This window comes from Trypanosoma melophagium (assembly GCF_022059095.1).
Source record: "Trypanosoma melophagium isolate St. Kilda chromosome Unknown ctg7segment1, whole genome shotgun sequence".
Lineage (NCBI taxonomy): Eukaryota > Euglenozoa > Kinetoplastea > Trypanosomatida > Trypanosomatidae > Trypanosoma > Trypanosoma melophagium.
Window position 1 is genome coordinate 196,721 of NW_027125191.1, and position 14,797 is coordinate 211,517.

At 40.4% G+C, this 14,797-nt stretch overlaps 8 protein-coding genes across 8 annotated transcripts; all 8 read right to left on the reverse strand.

The window, feature by feature from the left end:
• Positions 1-1,159: 1,159 nt before the first annotated feature.
• LSM04_004467 (uncharacterized protein) lies at positions 1,160-1,555 on the reverse strand (the record flags this gene model as incomplete). Its single annotated transcript, XM_067333887.1, has 1 exon — positions 1,160-1,555. One exon carries the CDS (start codon positions 1,553-1,555, stop codon positions 1,160-1,162), a length of 396 nt encoding a protein of 131 aa, XP_067186338.1.
• A 658-nt stretch (positions 1,556-2,213) lies between these two features.
• LSM04_003190 (VPS9 domain) lies at positions 2,214-4,244 on the reverse strand (the record flags this gene model as incomplete). Its single annotated transcript, XM_067333888.1, has 1 exon — positions 2,214-4,244. The coding sequence occupies one exon, from the start codon at positions 4,242-4,244 to the stop codon at positions 2,214-2,216; it is 2,031 nt and encodes a 676-aa protein (XP_067186287.1).
• Positions 4,245-5,114: 870 nt separating this feature from the next.
• Positions 5,115-5,789, reverse strand: LSM04_003848 (60S ribosomal protein L10P; the record flags this gene model as incomplete). Its single annotated transcript, XM_067333889.1, has 1 exon — positions 5,115-5,789. One exon carries the CDS (start codon positions 5,787-5,789, stop codon positions 5,115-5,117), a length of 675 nt encoding a protein of 224 aa, XP_067186313.1.
• A 1,034-nt stretch (positions 5,790-6,823) lies between these two features.
• Positions 6,824-7,036, reverse strand: LSM04_002553 (uncharacterized protein; the record flags this gene model as incomplete). The annotated part of the gene is made up of 1 exon (XM_067333890.1): positions 6,824-7,036. One exon carries the CDS (start codon positions 7,034-7,036, stop codon positions 6,824-6,826), a length of 213 nt encoding a protein of 70 aa, XP_067186261.1.
• Positions 7,037-7,462: 426 nt separating this feature from the next.
• Positions 7,463-8,074, reverse strand: LSM04_005757 (Ham1-like protein; the record flags this gene model as incomplete). Its single annotated transcript, XM_067333891.1, has 1 exon — positions 7,463-8,074. One exon carries the CDS (start codon positions 8,072-8,074, stop codon positions 7,463-7,465), a length of 612 nt encoding a protein of 203 aa, XP_067186383.1.
• Positions 8,075-8,424: 350 nt separating this feature from the next.
• LSM04_009232 (uncharacterized protein) lies at positions 8,425-9,552 on the reverse strand (the record flags this gene model as incomplete). Its single annotated transcript, XM_067333892.1, has 1 exon — positions 8,425-9,552. The coding sequence occupies one exon, from the start codon at positions 9,550-9,552 to the stop codon at positions 8,425-8,427; it is 1,128 nt and encodes a 375-aa protein (XP_067186497.1).
• A 490-nt stretch (positions 9,553-10,042) lies between these two features.
• On the reverse strand, positions 10,043-13,057 carry LSM04_009110 (uncharacterized protein; the record flags this gene model as incomplete). Its single annotated transcript, XM_067333893.1, has 1 exon — positions 10,043-13,057. One exon carries the CDS (start codon positions 13,055-13,057, stop codon positions 10,043-10,045), a length of 3,015 nt encoding a protein of 1,004 aa, XP_067186489.1.
• A 788-nt stretch (positions 13,058-13,845) lies between these two features.
• LSM04_009427 (uncharacterized protein) lies at positions 13,846-14,792 on the reverse strand (the record flags this gene model as incomplete). The annotated part of the gene is made up of 2 exons (XM_067333895.1): positions 13,846-14,326; positions 14,368-14,792. The coding sequence occupies 2 exons, from the start codon at positions 14,790-14,792 to the stop codon at positions 13,846-13,848; spliced, it is 906 nt and encodes a 301-aa protein (XP_067186502.1).
• Between the last annotated feature and the right edge of the window lie 5 nt (positions 14,793-14,797).

Below are 14,797 nucleotides of genomic sequence, written 5' to 3' on the forward strand. Positions count from 1 at the left end.
TTCTCTTCTCTCCTGACTTTTATTCACCACTCACTTTCAACTTACGTTTTCCTCTCGCTTTCCTTCCTCAACACCTATACAATTTAATGCGAATGCTGCTGCTTCTGCTTCTGCTGCGCTTGTAATAAACGGATAGCAAAACAACGTGTCTGCAGAGAAGCGATAAGGGATAGCAACAACACACACACACAACAAGAGTAAAGATAACCACACAGTAAACGTGTCACTTGCAGAAAACAGAAAAAAAAGCACACACAGAAGAATAAAGCAACAGGGAAAGTCTAAAAAAGAAAGTCACACGGTACAACAAAAAAAAAAGTTGAGTCCAAAGGTAGGAAAGTGTTTTTTTTTTTCACTATCCTACCTATTTATCTCTTTTTGTTTGCTCCTGAAACTGTTCCTCTTCTTATTCCTTTCCCCTTCGTCTTATTCTTCTTAAAAAAAAAAAACTCTTTTTTTTCCTTCTGCTTTCCACTGGCTGCAGATCCTCCACCCTATTGTTCCTGTTCTCTCTCTCTCTTTTTCCGTCTTTTTTTTTATTTTGGGTTTTTATCGTTTTCCGTTCTGTCACTCACTCCCTTCCTTGACCACACCACCTCCTTTTTCCTTCTTTTCTCTGGATCTTCGTATGCCTTCGCCTCTCTGTATATTTCTACTTTTCCTCTGCTGGACAAGAGAGGCGCTTTCCTTCACTTTTAATAACCACACGGGTTCCCTTTCTGCACGACACAAGGGTGGTGTGCACCTCGCCTTTCAATGCTTTCCCTTGTTTTTTTCTTCCCTTTCCCTTTACCCTACACCACACAAACAAGAAAAGAATAAGGAAAGAAAAAAAAAAACATATACGCCAGTTCTGTCTATTTTACAGAACGGACAGGGCTCTGTGAGAGAGAAGAAAAGGAAAGATAGTGACAATCAAGTATGAACAAGAAGAGAAAAGATATATATATATATGGGTAAGATGTATGGATAGTAGTAGGACGATGAAAACTATGCTGCTGCTGCTGCTGCTCCGCATATCTCTTATCCCCCACAACAAAACCAACCCTTCCCTTCAACAGACAAATTACGCATTCCATACTCCCAAAACACAGAAATGTGGGAATCCACTTCTTCTTCTACTTCTTTCACAAAAAAAAAAACTTTTTTTTTCTGCTTCTTAGTGATGCTTTTGCATGGACTCAATCTCGTTAATCGTCCTCAGAAGATGTTTAATGCGGTACTCATGCTTTGAAACCTGCGTGCGCAGTCGCTCATTCTCCTCCTTCAGTTCATCCCGCTGTGTGCGAATGGCCTCACACTCCTGTCGGTCCTCACGCATTAAATCAAGCAACTGCCGCAACTTTGACTCCAGCACATTATTATTATTATTATTATTATTATTATTATTATTAGTAGTAGTAGTAGTAGTAGTAGTAGTATTAGTATTAGTATTAGAAGCAGCTGCAGCCACATTTAACATGCATTGTTCTTGTAGTTTTGCTTTCAGTTCTGCTATAGCCGACTCGGCGGCAGTGGCCCGCTTCTCCAACTCTGTGATTTGTCCAGATGACATGTAATGTGTTGGGTAGAGAGAAGGCAAGAGGCGAAAATGAATACACCGTAACGTTTTTTTTTTTGTTTTGTTTTTCTTTATTTTATTTTATTTTTATTTTTTGTTTCTCTCCGCCTGCTTCTTTCGGATTACGCTTTCCTTTATTACTTTAACGTGTTTACACCCTGACGCGGCTTTCATCACACATGCGGAAACGAAGAAAGAAAGAAGAAATGTTCAGGGGAAGAATGGAAAAAATGAAGAAAGAAAGAAAAAAAAAAGATGTCCAACAAGTGTATATCTATCGCAAAAAAAAAAAAAAACAAGGAAGAATAAAGCTAAGAACGAAAAAAAAAAAAGCAGCAACTTATATATAAACGAAAAAAAAAAATGAAACAAGCAAAATGAAAGTTGTTAGTAACTAATACACTTTAAAAGTATCTCCAGAATATCATAGACGTCATTTTTTTTTTTTGTCTCTTGTTGATTTGCTTTAGTACCAGAATTCACCATTTTTTCTTTTTCCCCCGCTCATCCACTGTCATTCGAGAACCCCTTTCTTCATACACATTCAAAGAAATTAGTTGCAACACATACATACATGTATATATATATATATATATATATATATATATATATATATATATACAAAAATAGCAAGGGAATGACCAATAAATAATTATTTATTCTGTGATTCCTCAGTGTTAGAGTTCTCTCTACTGATTTGTCTTTCCGCTAGTAACAATCGTGCTTCCGCAACAATAGCCCGCAGCTCCGACACGGTAAGTTCTTCGAACGCCTTTTGCTCCTCCAATAAGAGACTTGCAACATTGATCCCCTCTTTGTTTGTAAATGTACTGAGAGTGTTGGTATTGCCATAATTATTATTTCTACCACCATTCTCCATCCTATCATCTAAAACAATGGGTGATCGAGGAGATGAGGACGTATTCACTTCCTGTGCTACATTACACGACACATCTGGAGAAGTAGGGAAGAGATCATCTATAGATGGTGGGGGTTTTATTAGTTTTTGTTGTTGTTGTTGTGTTTCTTTTTTCTCTTCGTCTTGCTTCGCCTTTATTCCCACAGAGTCTCGTGGAGCTTTTTCTTTGTATGCCAACCAAAACTCCGCCGCGGATTCCATACTCGCAAGACAATAACTCTCTTCATGTGTCATAAGAGTCTCATTACGAAACCGTTTCACATACTGTAGATGTAAGTAGTAGTTACGTGGTGAGGCACGCAAGACTAACAGCATAAAACATGGGAGAAACTCATCTGCCCCAAACATTACACCATTCTCAGTCTCATCAACACCACTTGGTGTATCATTATATGCATGCTTATCATTTCTGCCACTGTTACTACTGTTATTATTATTAGTACTACTACTACTACTACTACTACTTCCTTTTCTTCTAGTCTCCTTGTTAGCAACATGTGTTTTTTTTCCCTCTGCTGAGAGTGCCGCACGGATGGCGATTGAAAGAAATCTACACGCCCGCACTACACACCGTAACTTCTCATGCGGGGATTTAAAATAATTCATTCCCTCTAACTCAAAAAGTGCCTTATCCCACAGTTGATGATACTCCACAAACGGTAGTGCATCTAGTTGTTTGGCTTGCAGAAGCGGTGAAAGATTCCGCAGTTTTAACATCAATTGCGCATTACGTTGTTGATCCTCAGGGTCAACATCAAAGGCACGCCAATAGAGTTTCGTCATAATGTACTTTTCAAATCCTTCAAGTGCAATACGTTGTTTTACTTCATCCTGAGCCAGCATCGGTATATGTTTGCAATGTTCCATGCAGACCTTTATAGCCCTTTTTACATCCGCATTCATCAAGGGAGGTATTTCACGTTGTTGAATAGTCTCCACAAAGTTTGAAAGTGTTTTGGCAAGAGGTACACAGACAGGCATCTCCATATACTCTTGAAATTCTGCATAATGTACATCGTAGTCTAGTGCTACTGAACGTCGATATTTGGTTATATTCTCACGTGAGAAACGATCATTCGTTGAACTTGAATTACCTGAAACAACATCAGATGATACAGTGGTTCCCTCCTTTTGTTGTTGTTGTTGTTGTTGTTGTTGTTGCACTGTTGGTGGTGAAATGACTAGTTTCAGTGCTGTTAGTGTGTTCTGTATCTCCTGCTTATCCATTAGCAGTTCCTCGATAAAAAAGATATGCAGTTTACATGGGTGAAAGTCAGGGAGACTAGGATCATCACGGTCTAAAAGGGGACTCGTATCCGAAATAACTGCAGCACTTCCAATACGGCCATACCGTGAAACACTTTGTAAATTGGGAGAAAATTCTCCTCGCTGACCACGTAATGTCGTAAAAGCAGCTGAAGCGACACCTTCAAAGTGCAGTGTATGATAATCAAGAAATTGTTCACGTAAAATACGTGCTATTTCTGCATGCTGCTCCATAGTCAACTGACGCGTAGTTCCATCTACCGTAATAGTCGCATCACTCATCGCACCACTTGATGATGATGATGAGGATAGTGGTGGTAATAAGAGATACGGTTCGATACCGCTATTTCTAAGGAACGATGCCGCTGGCACACATAAAACCTCTGCTGGGCCTCTTTCAATGTAATCATAAAGAATTCCTCCTTGCCGTATAGATGTGAGCAGCGCGTTATGCTCTAATTCAGTATTCACATGTGCTGTATTTTCTGTTACCGTCATGTTTAGGTTTTTGTTTTACTCCTATCAACACTTTCTGTAGAACCCGGAGAGGAATAAGAGGAACAAAGTGGTGTTGATAATAATATATCCTTCCACTCTTTTAAGTAATGTTCTTGTTGGTTCGTTGTGATTTCTCCCTTAAAACGTTTGTATCACTATTGTTTTTGATTATTTTTTTTTTCCTTTATTGGTATAATCCAATCTCCACAACTGAAGTGGTGTTCCCTTACAAAGAAAGAAAAAAAAAAAACAATAACGCAGAGGTCAAGAATGAAAAGAAGAAAGAAAAGAGAAAGGAAGAAAGCAAACGAAAAAAATAAAATCACACAATTACACAATCACACACACACACAAACCAAAAGCACGAGATAAAACGGTGCACATCAAAGTATTGTGTAGGATAATTTATTTTTTTTTTTTTGCTTTTTCTTCCCTACGGTGGTAACGAATTTTCTCTCATTACTATTACAACTGTAGATATTACTTATTTTATTGCGCGTGCTTCAGGTTTATCGGTAGGGACAACGTAGCTGGCGTTTCAGATGCACAAATAATGAGCAGCAGCATTCACTCCTTCACTACTCCCCCCACTCACCACCAACTTAAATTTTTTCCGGTTATTTAATCGGCTGAGGACAACAAGGGCAACAGCGATACCATCATCAACGTGAAGAACAGCAGCATAAGAAAAATAAAGACAAAAAAAAAACATGCGTTAATTTTCCTTTCCATAGGGGCACAAACAAAGACAGTCAGATAGATGAACGGAATTTCCTCCAGCTCAAACACGCCTTTGGTACCCAATAAAAAAAAAAAGAAACAACGCACAAAAACATATATATATATATATATCCTTCCATCATTTTTTTGTTATTTCGCTTCCTTCCTAGAGGCAATCTTACTGGCGACGCCATTTGCCCAGTGTGATGTGAGGTCTATACTAAACTCTGCGGACTGAATGCCAAATAGCTTGAGCAGCTGTGCTGCCTCCGCACTGAGTGTGTCATCCGGCTCGCACACGGTTGTGTCCTGCAGGAGCACAATAACGCCTCTATCGAGTTTAATTGGCAAACCAAGCCGCGAGAGGTGATCAAACATGCTGTGTGGAAACTGTGGCAGCGGCCCGGCCCGCAGCACGAGAGAATGCGTTGCGGTTTGTCCCGTGCGGGCGTAGACCTGCGCGCCAACGGCGGCGAAATAACTCTTCACATCCTTTTTGGGCAAGTTTGTAAAGAGAAGGCCGCAGGTACCGACGAGAAACTTGCACAACTTGTGAAGATTGGGCCGCTGCTCTGTAGCCGCATCGCGACCAAGAGCAATCATCATCAATTTATTGTTGCCCAGAAAAAGACGGCTGTCGGCCTTTCGTTCCTCTCGAATCTGCTGCAGAATGTTTGTACGCACATTGCTGAGAGTGAAGGTGTACACATCGGTGTACTCATCAAGGGCTTCACGGATACGATTAATGAGTTCGTCCTTATCCTCACGCGTCTTGGCACGCGTTTTGGTTAATGGGACGATCTTGGCACGCTTCGACTTCGGCATTTATCTTCTTTTTTGTCGTTGTTGTTGCTGCGGCTGCTAGTGAAGTTGATTGCACACCTATTACTTCAACACATGGAATAAAATAAATACAAAAAAGAAAAAAGAAAAAAGAAAAAGCATATACAGTAAGAAAATGGTGTAGAGTAGCAGTGGAAAGGAATCAATAAAAATAATGTGATCCCATTTCATTTTATTTTTTTCTATTTTCCAAACTCACTAAAAAGAAAAAAAATTTCCGTTTAAGCCTTGATTTGTTGTATAGGGTTTTTTAATAAGAGTGTGATATATAGAAGATCTAGTTTCTGTTTTTCGTATTTCCACTCACTCCTGTTACAACACTTTGAAGACCCAGAGTTAGCCCATATGCACACACTTGCCCAATGAAGAGGTCTCTGATTCCATTAAAAGAAAAGAAAAAAAAAACATACCAATAGGACGGAGCAAAAAAAAAAAAAAAAGGATGGTGAGTCTTTTTATAAAGACAAGTAAAATGTTTCTTCTCTACTTTCACCACCAAGCTTTGGGATGCTTAAAAATCAATTACTCCCATGCATTGTCCTCATCTCTCTCCTTGGTTCACCGGTTCCAAGTGATGAGCTCGAAAAAAAAAGAACACTATAAGGACTTATTTAAAAACGAAAAAAAAAACTGAAATTAATGCATTACGGGAAACACGAAAATGAGCAAGAGGAAAGAGTTAATAAAGAATTAGAAAAAAAAGCAGCAGCACCCACACACAACAATCACAAAAGGGTTTTAAGATATGTACCATTAGGCGCTCCCTTTTCACCTCGTTACTCCTCAGTGTATTCTTACACTCCTCATATTTAAGCTGCCTTTCCCATGTTTACACCAAAAGCGAAGAGAATCTTCGAAAGGTTTTCCCTTTTGCTTTTTTTTTCTTTACTTTCATGTGAACTTCAAACTTTGTTTTTATTGCAGTGTTGACCATAATTCTTCTTTTTACCACTTTGCCGTGTTAATATATTTTTGCCCTGTCGTAAAAACTTTTTAACTTGAACTTTTACTTCTCACTACCTCGGTACGATAATCGGTGGCGGCCTGAAAGCATCAAGTGATTTGTTTCGCGGAGGTACATGCAAATTACTGCTGCTGCTGCTGCTGCTTGACATCGAGAAGGCTTCTGCACGACGTCGCCGTAGTTCCATTTTACGTTGCGCCGTCCTCGTGTATTGTGGATTACACGGTTCTTTCACCTTGGGTCGGTTAAGACAGGGAAACGCCATAATTTGTCAACTTGAACGTGTGTACACAGTACAACGCTCCGTATTTTTGTATGTTTTTCTTCTGGTTCTGTCGTTTTTCTCTCTCTCTCTCTCTCTCTCTCGTTTTTTTTTTGTCTTCTTGTGTCGATGTTGTCTGCGTTCAGCCTATTTTCCGGTTGCTTATCTTGATTTGTGAGTTCTCGAAACAACTCGGAGTGTGGCTATTATTTTTGTGATTTTTCTTTTTTATTTCAGTGACTGAAGAAATAAATAAGCAGAGTATATTTCTTTATAAAAGCCAAACAATTTTTTTTGTTATTATTTCTGATTCCACCAAACCTCAAGTGAAATGCACCACACATTGGCACAGAGAGAGAGAGAGATACGCTAAACCCAAAGAATGGGTTTACGCAAAAAAAAAAAAAAAATAAGGAATCTCAAATATTATTACTCACAAAAGTGTTTTTTTAATAAGATAAGGGCTTTGGCGCGATGTGATATTCTGTTCTTTTCATCCATAGACATTTCAGCGAAGGTGCATCCGTTACCCTCCTTTGGCTCAAAGACAGAATCCCAGCCGAAGCCTTCCGTCCCTCGCGGCACTTCTACCACAGTCCCACCACAACGTCCCTCAAACTGCACCACTGTTCCTCCATCCTTTTCCTCCTCGCCTGCTGTGCAGTATGTGAATACACTCACGGCGTGTGCCTCGCGAGTATTGAAGCCCCCCGGCAGCCGGGCGAGTCCCTGCGGCCCAATACTCTTGAGAAACCACTTGATGTACGGCCCCGGCAGTCCGTTCAGGGCGTCCAGGCCGAGTCCCGTGTCCTCCACCAGCACCGGCCGCCGCAGCAACGCATAAGCCGCCAGCGCCTTCGCCCGACTGACGGCCGCGACGGTGTCGCTCTGCAGCTCCGGCAGGTCCACCGCGACACTCTCCACATCCACGTGGCCGGCGAGGGCGGCCTGCACCTCCCGCAGTTTACCCGCGTTTCCAGTCACAAAGGTCACTCGTGGCATGGCGACAGGGGTCTTTTCTCCAGCGATAGCCTCCGTCATGTTATGGTATATATATATATTTTTTTCTTTTTCGTGTATTTGTTATTCTTAGTTCACTATCCGCTTCGTTATTTTAATGTCGCTCTCGTAGTTTGTTATTATATATATATAGTGTATGTGTATTTGTGAATGAAAGACATAGAGAAAATAAAGTAAAATAGAAATATTGACAAGAAAGAAAGGTATTTTGCATCCTATTGTACTTTTATCAACCCAGTGCCCCTCCTCATACACCCTAAATAAGAAGAAGGCGATACAAAAAAAAAAAAGAAACGGATGCCCAGCACAGGGATCCAATAAAAAAAAAAACAATAAAAAGAAGCTAGACATTATTCTTAAATCAGATAAACTCAATTCCCACTATCATTATTATCCCATTTATTGGCTTCATTTGATAAATGATAGGAAATGAGAAGACTTCTATACAGGTTGTCAAAACCACTGCGCAAGGTATAAACGGCTAAACACTGAGGAATAGATGCAGCAACAAGAAGAGGATTTTCACGTCTTCCATTCGTACTCTCAATGTGCTTCCTAAGACAACGCAAAAAATCTATGGGATAATATTCTTCATCGCTGCCATTTAACGGAAATATTGTGCTTTCAGTATAAATTCCATTATCGCGATCAACCGCATTCCCTTGTTCTTCAGTACCATCACTAACATCATAAACAGAGAGGTCGTTGGTTGTCGACTGATCATCGCCGTGAAAAGCCACATTTGTTCCATTAGAAGATCCGGCAACTATCCCGGTGCTACTGGAAGCACGAATATTGTGTCCAATAGTTCCTTCTAAAGCATCTCGAAGAATAAAACTCAAAGCAGGTGTTTCACTGCACAATTGTCGTTTGCTCGCACTACCACGACTACTACTTCCGCTACAAGCAACTGGTAATAGACTTCCTGCAGTTATGTTACCCTTATTTTCAGGTGTTTTCTTTGCTTGATCAAGTAATACATTTGTTTTCTGAAATAAGAGTGGCGTAGAGGAACTACTACTACTACTACTAACGCCACCACTACCGCACTTTGTTACCATTGTGTGATTATTATCCTTTTTTATAACATTTTTATCTGTTTTTGCATTAGGTGACGAAAGCTTTAGTGAATTGGAGTCTTGTCTTGAAAGAGGGTCCCCTACTTTATTGGATGAATCCTGCACATCAACAGAAGTCTTCGTAGGCGTCAAAGAGCTTTTTATACTATTCATTTTATCTGCCCGCTCCATCCTTGGCATATGTGTTTGTGTATCATCACAGTCATTCATTACTTCCATTGCTGCAATAGCACGTAATGTGCGAACATCCGCCGGTGCATCTGCGACTGCCCGCTCATACGCGCGTAGTCCAAGGAGGAGAAGTGCATTTGTAGCAGCATGACGCTCATCAAGTGGAATTTTATTGAGAAAGTAAGCCACCGCTGCGGGTCGCTTCTGCTTTGTCAGAAACTGACCCTTCGGGCCACACCCCACATGCATTGACGTCCTACTTTTGCTCTTAAGATATATCAAGAGCACAAATACACACAAAGAAAGAGAAAAATAAGAATAAAAGTATTATATATAAGTGTGAAATATCAAAAAGGAATAGAGAACACATAAAAAAGTCAAACAATAAACTCATCATTGAAGGGGAGTGAAGAAAATAGTGTATCTCCACTAATCCCACCAACACATATAGATTAAAAAAAAACAAAAATAATCTCCTGATCTTTTTTTTTCTTTCCCTTTCTTTTCATCTTCGCCCCCCTTTTGCATGTGATCAACAATTTGAAAAGTTGGTAGATTTCCAGAAAATGAAAGACCGCCTTAATAAATGTGACGATACACCAAACAGAATCAGAAACAGTCATAGAATAAAAAATGGAACACAAATATATATATATATATATATATATATATATATATATATATATATAAAGAAAAAGAAAGAGAGCAAGATAGGCGAATTTATCGTTTTACGAGTTCCTCACATCCCCGCAACTTCAGCATTAGCACTCTTTTCTGTTTTTTCTTCTTCCTTTACTTGTGTGCCGATATTCACTTCACTCCCTTCTTCTTCTTGCACTTGTTCTTGTTCTTCCTCTACACGCGGCACTGAGGCCACCACCTCTGGGAACTTTTTTGCCAAAGCTGCCACCACACCATCATGACTCACCTTTGCCTTTCTAAAGGCGGTCAGAAACTGCCGCACTTCGTCATCTTCAAATGTGTTCACCACCGCCAGTGCGCGGTCTCCGCAGGCTTTAAACACCGCCGCGTCTGGCATGCGCACTCTCGCGTAGGCATCCACAATCTTTGTGAGTTCACCCGCAGTGAGAAGATGGGCGAGAGTCTGCACACGTGGAGAAAACTCTACAAATAGTTTCTCATACCGCATATCCACACGTGCATAGGCCTCAAGCAACCGTGCGAGGTGATTACAGCGAAATTCTCCACGTAATTGAATAGCGCGATCTGCTAATCGTACAAATAGTTTGTAATGCCATAATCCAACTTTTGAGTAAGCGTAAACAACATTTGTAATATCCCTTGGTGTACCATACTGTCCTACATGACGTACACGTGGAATAGACTCAATAAATAATCGATCATTCCTAATTTCAACAGAAGCGAAAGCACTAAGTACAGACGCAATAGTTACTGCAGGAACATCAGCTTTTTGATTTACAAAACGATCAGCAACGATTGAAAAAAGTTCCTCATGACGACATCCTACACTAGCGTATGCTACAGTCATATGTGCCAAAGCCATAAGTGGACTAGTTGGAGCTATAGCAAGTGTACGTAACGTTAGTTTCTCAAAGATATTATAATCATTAAGACCCACTCGTGCAAATGCCATTAGCGTATCTGCAAGTTCATCTGGTGTTAGTTGTTCTTGATCTTTAATTACACGTTTTCCAAGAAATTCAAAAAAGGTGGCATCCCATACTCCACTACGTGAAAAAGCGCTTAAAATCATAACAACTTCTACTAATGAAATGTTTGCATTTTCAGAAACATAGCGCATTACTTTCTTTAGAAGAGCCTTCATTAATGTTGGATGTTGTACATCCATACGGTTTAGTGATACTATAACAGCAATAATTTGTGGTAAAGTAAATTGTTCACAAATAACTGCCGCACGTTCAGCTAGAGACCAAAAGACCCTAAAATTCCAGATAAGCATCTTTGAATAAGATGCTAATAAACTAGCTGTTTGTGCAGCATCAGCATTAGGGGCTTGTTGAATAACAAGTGGTGCCAAATCAAGAAATAATTTTGTATCACGATATTCTACAGCTGCTAGTCCTCCTAAAATAGTACTTGTTTGATGTAGTGTAAGTTCTGATGCAATTAATGTAATCCTATTAGTAACTGAAAGACAGAAAGCATCATTTCGTACACGAGCTTTTCCGTATGATGACATAACTGCCGAAACTTGTGATGGTGTTGCCTTTTCAATATATGGAGCAAGTTTAGACGCCACATCACGCATAATAGCTCGTGTTGGTTTTCCATTCACTTCTGATGCAGCTCGTAAAAAAGACAATACGTTTGTTACATTCCAACGACTAATATTCTTGGAAACTGCTTCAGCTAAAACATCTGCATGAGGATCAACAATACCTTCTACGAGAAGAGCTGCAATATCACTTGCATCTACTGGGGCACCTGCATTACATTTTGCTTGAATAAATTCTACTCGAAGGGTAGCCAAAGCTTGTGCATCAGCACGTAATTTATAATCTTTACTAAATTCTCGAAGAACTATATGAACAGATTCAGAATTCCACTTTTCCCGTCCTTCGTTAATAGCTTGAACTAGATAACGTATCAATGGTGATGGTATAACTATGGATGATCCTTCTATAGATGAAAATTCTGCAAGTAATTTAGTCGCAGTATCAAGCGTAATAGCATCTGTAGTAATATAACTTTCGAGTGCAGTTAATAATTTCTCTAGTACATCATTTTTACTAGGATTACTACTGCGAACAATATACTTTAATACACGAGCTAATTGAACAGCGCTTCGTGCAGATACAAGTGGTTCTGCTAATAAACGATTCATAAGTTCCTTAAAAAGTGCATTTTCGCAAGTATCACGGAGAGAAATAGGTGCTGTATGAACAGAAGAGAGAAGTCCTAGAAGATCGGCTAGTGATATAACTGAAAGTTCAGCTCCTGGTATACCTGCCCACACACTTGAAGAGAGATGTGTTAGAACTTGATCCGCCACAAGACCATTAATTGTAGCGTGTTCAAACAATTTCCCTAAAGCGACAGCTACCATCACTTTTTCTGTGAGACCCAAACCTGCATTAAGTGTAGGCAACACATGTTCAGATAATTTTTTAGACAAATCAAGGGTTCCCTGTACTGCACCATCTGAAGCAGACGCACATGCCGTTATCACAGCAACAAGTAGCATGCAGAGACTACTAGGTGCCATATCATGAATAGCAGATAGTACACGATCCTGTACGGCGCGTACAACAGAAGCCGTATCGGCATACTCCAAACAAACAAGTGAGTAAAGTGATTGAGCCAGGGAATGAGAAGAGAAGGCATCCGGGTGAACGGAGAGCCACATGGCGCACTCATGTAATAGAGCGAGATCGCGTGGGGCGTCCAGCACAACGAGTGTAGAGAGACAATGCGCCACTGTTTTACCATCCATTCCTTGAATACGGTGTAGTGGAGTGTCTGTAATGGCGCGAAGACATTCCTCTTGTTTTGTCTTTGTTGGGGATCGGCGATACTCCGTGCGTACCTTGTTAAGCTCCATTATGTACAGACGGGCCAGTTTTGTAGATGCAAAGCGTACAGAGTGGTGAAGGGCACTAGCACCGCCAACACAAGTCCTTAATGTCATACAGGACGATGAAGATGGCGGTAGTGAAACTGTTGAGGATGGTGTTGTAGATACTCCAATAAGTGGAAAACCGCGAAGGAATCCCAAGAAACGAGCTTGTCGGCTCCAGCGTGTCGGTTGCATTATGTCTTTCTTTTTTTTTTTTTTGATAATTCTTTCCTTCTTTTTCTCTCTCTTTTTTAATTCTTCTCTTGTTTTAATATCAGTAGATATTTCTTTTTCTTTTCTTGGATCCTTCTTTCTTTTCTCACCTCCCTTCTCAATCCCACTCTCTATCAGGTACTAGAAAAGAAGCAAGAAGAGTAAAAAAAGTTCTAGTAATTTATTCAGAGATTAGAAATAAAGAGAGGAAAAACAATGAGAAAGGAATTCAAGACACGAAATAAAAAAAAAACATAGACATATTGACATAGAGTGAGACGCCCAACTTAAAACTCTCTTCTAGTTTATTCTCAATACAAGACATGAATGAAAAAAAGAACAAAAAAAACTCCTTGCCCATTTTTTCTTTTTTTTATTCATGAACATCCACTAACGCACAAATGAGAAAAGGGCAAGTGGGAAGGCAAAGAATACACAGTTGTTTTTTTTTTATTTATATATAAAAATAATAATAACTGTAGTCAATAAATACGTGGCTAAATAGAGAAAGGAAACGTTAAATGACGTTGTTACTGCAGAAAAAAAAAGTACAACATCGAAAATAATAATAATAATAATAATAATAATAATAATAATAAGAGAACATATCCGATAATTCGTCACAGTTTCACACAAAAGACACTTCACTCTTTTTTTTTCTTTTCATGTTCCCATTCTTTTTCCGTTTCCCCGCGCTCAACCAAAGTGCACGCAAGAGACCAAAAATAAAAAAAAACGAGAAACTAAGGAAGGGGGATGACAAAAGGTTGTTACTTCTCAAAATCCATGATATAATAGGATGCGTGGGATCCATCTCTTTCACCACTCTTACTGTCACGTCCATCCCCACCATTGAGTAATTTACCTGAGGCGACATCTTGAATATTGCAGGAGAAACCATCTGGAAACATTAAAACACCATTTAGAGGTATTACCCAACTATCACTGTAAGGGTTTAACGGATCCTCCATTTTGCGAAATTTTGTTGTACATAGCAAACTGCCATCACGTGACGTCTGGAGAGGGCGCAGACGACGCACAATTTCTAGGGAACAGTTACGATCTGGCTGAATACGCTCTTTTCCAAGACGTTCCTTTTCTCGAAGTGGGTCACTGTAGACGGCAATAGCAGTGTCATCAAAACCGTAATGCCGGGAACGAACCCTCTCATTATTAGGAGATGGTGAACATTCTTGCGGAATACCGTCACTACGGCTATTACTACCATAACCGCCATCGCTAATCCTGCCTCTGTTTTCAAAGTTTGTGTTGTGGATCGAAGCAAGATTGACGTACGCTCCCGCTCTGGAGTTTGGTAGACTGGATGTGTGGGGGATGTGACAGTGCCCTGTAGTCTGCCCGGTCCGAGCACCGGATCCCGCAACGCATCGACGCCACAATTACGCAACTGCGGTGTTGGAGACGCCGCCCGCTGCTGCAGCGCGAGAAGTGCCGTCACGTTGGCGGTGATCGCGTCCCTCCGCGGGTGGTACTCCTCCCGGCACACACGCTGGCGGTGGAGACTCGCAAGGAAGGACTGCACCACCTCCACAGAGCGATACCGGAGGAAGGCCGCGGTACGCATGCGGGAAATAGAAACAAGGGCACCACACACCGCCACCTTTGCAAATACCTGTAATTTTTGCTTCTTGACCACCTCAAGATGTTGGTAAGCCTCAGATTTTAAAAACACACATGTTTTACCTATTTGAGCCATGCGGA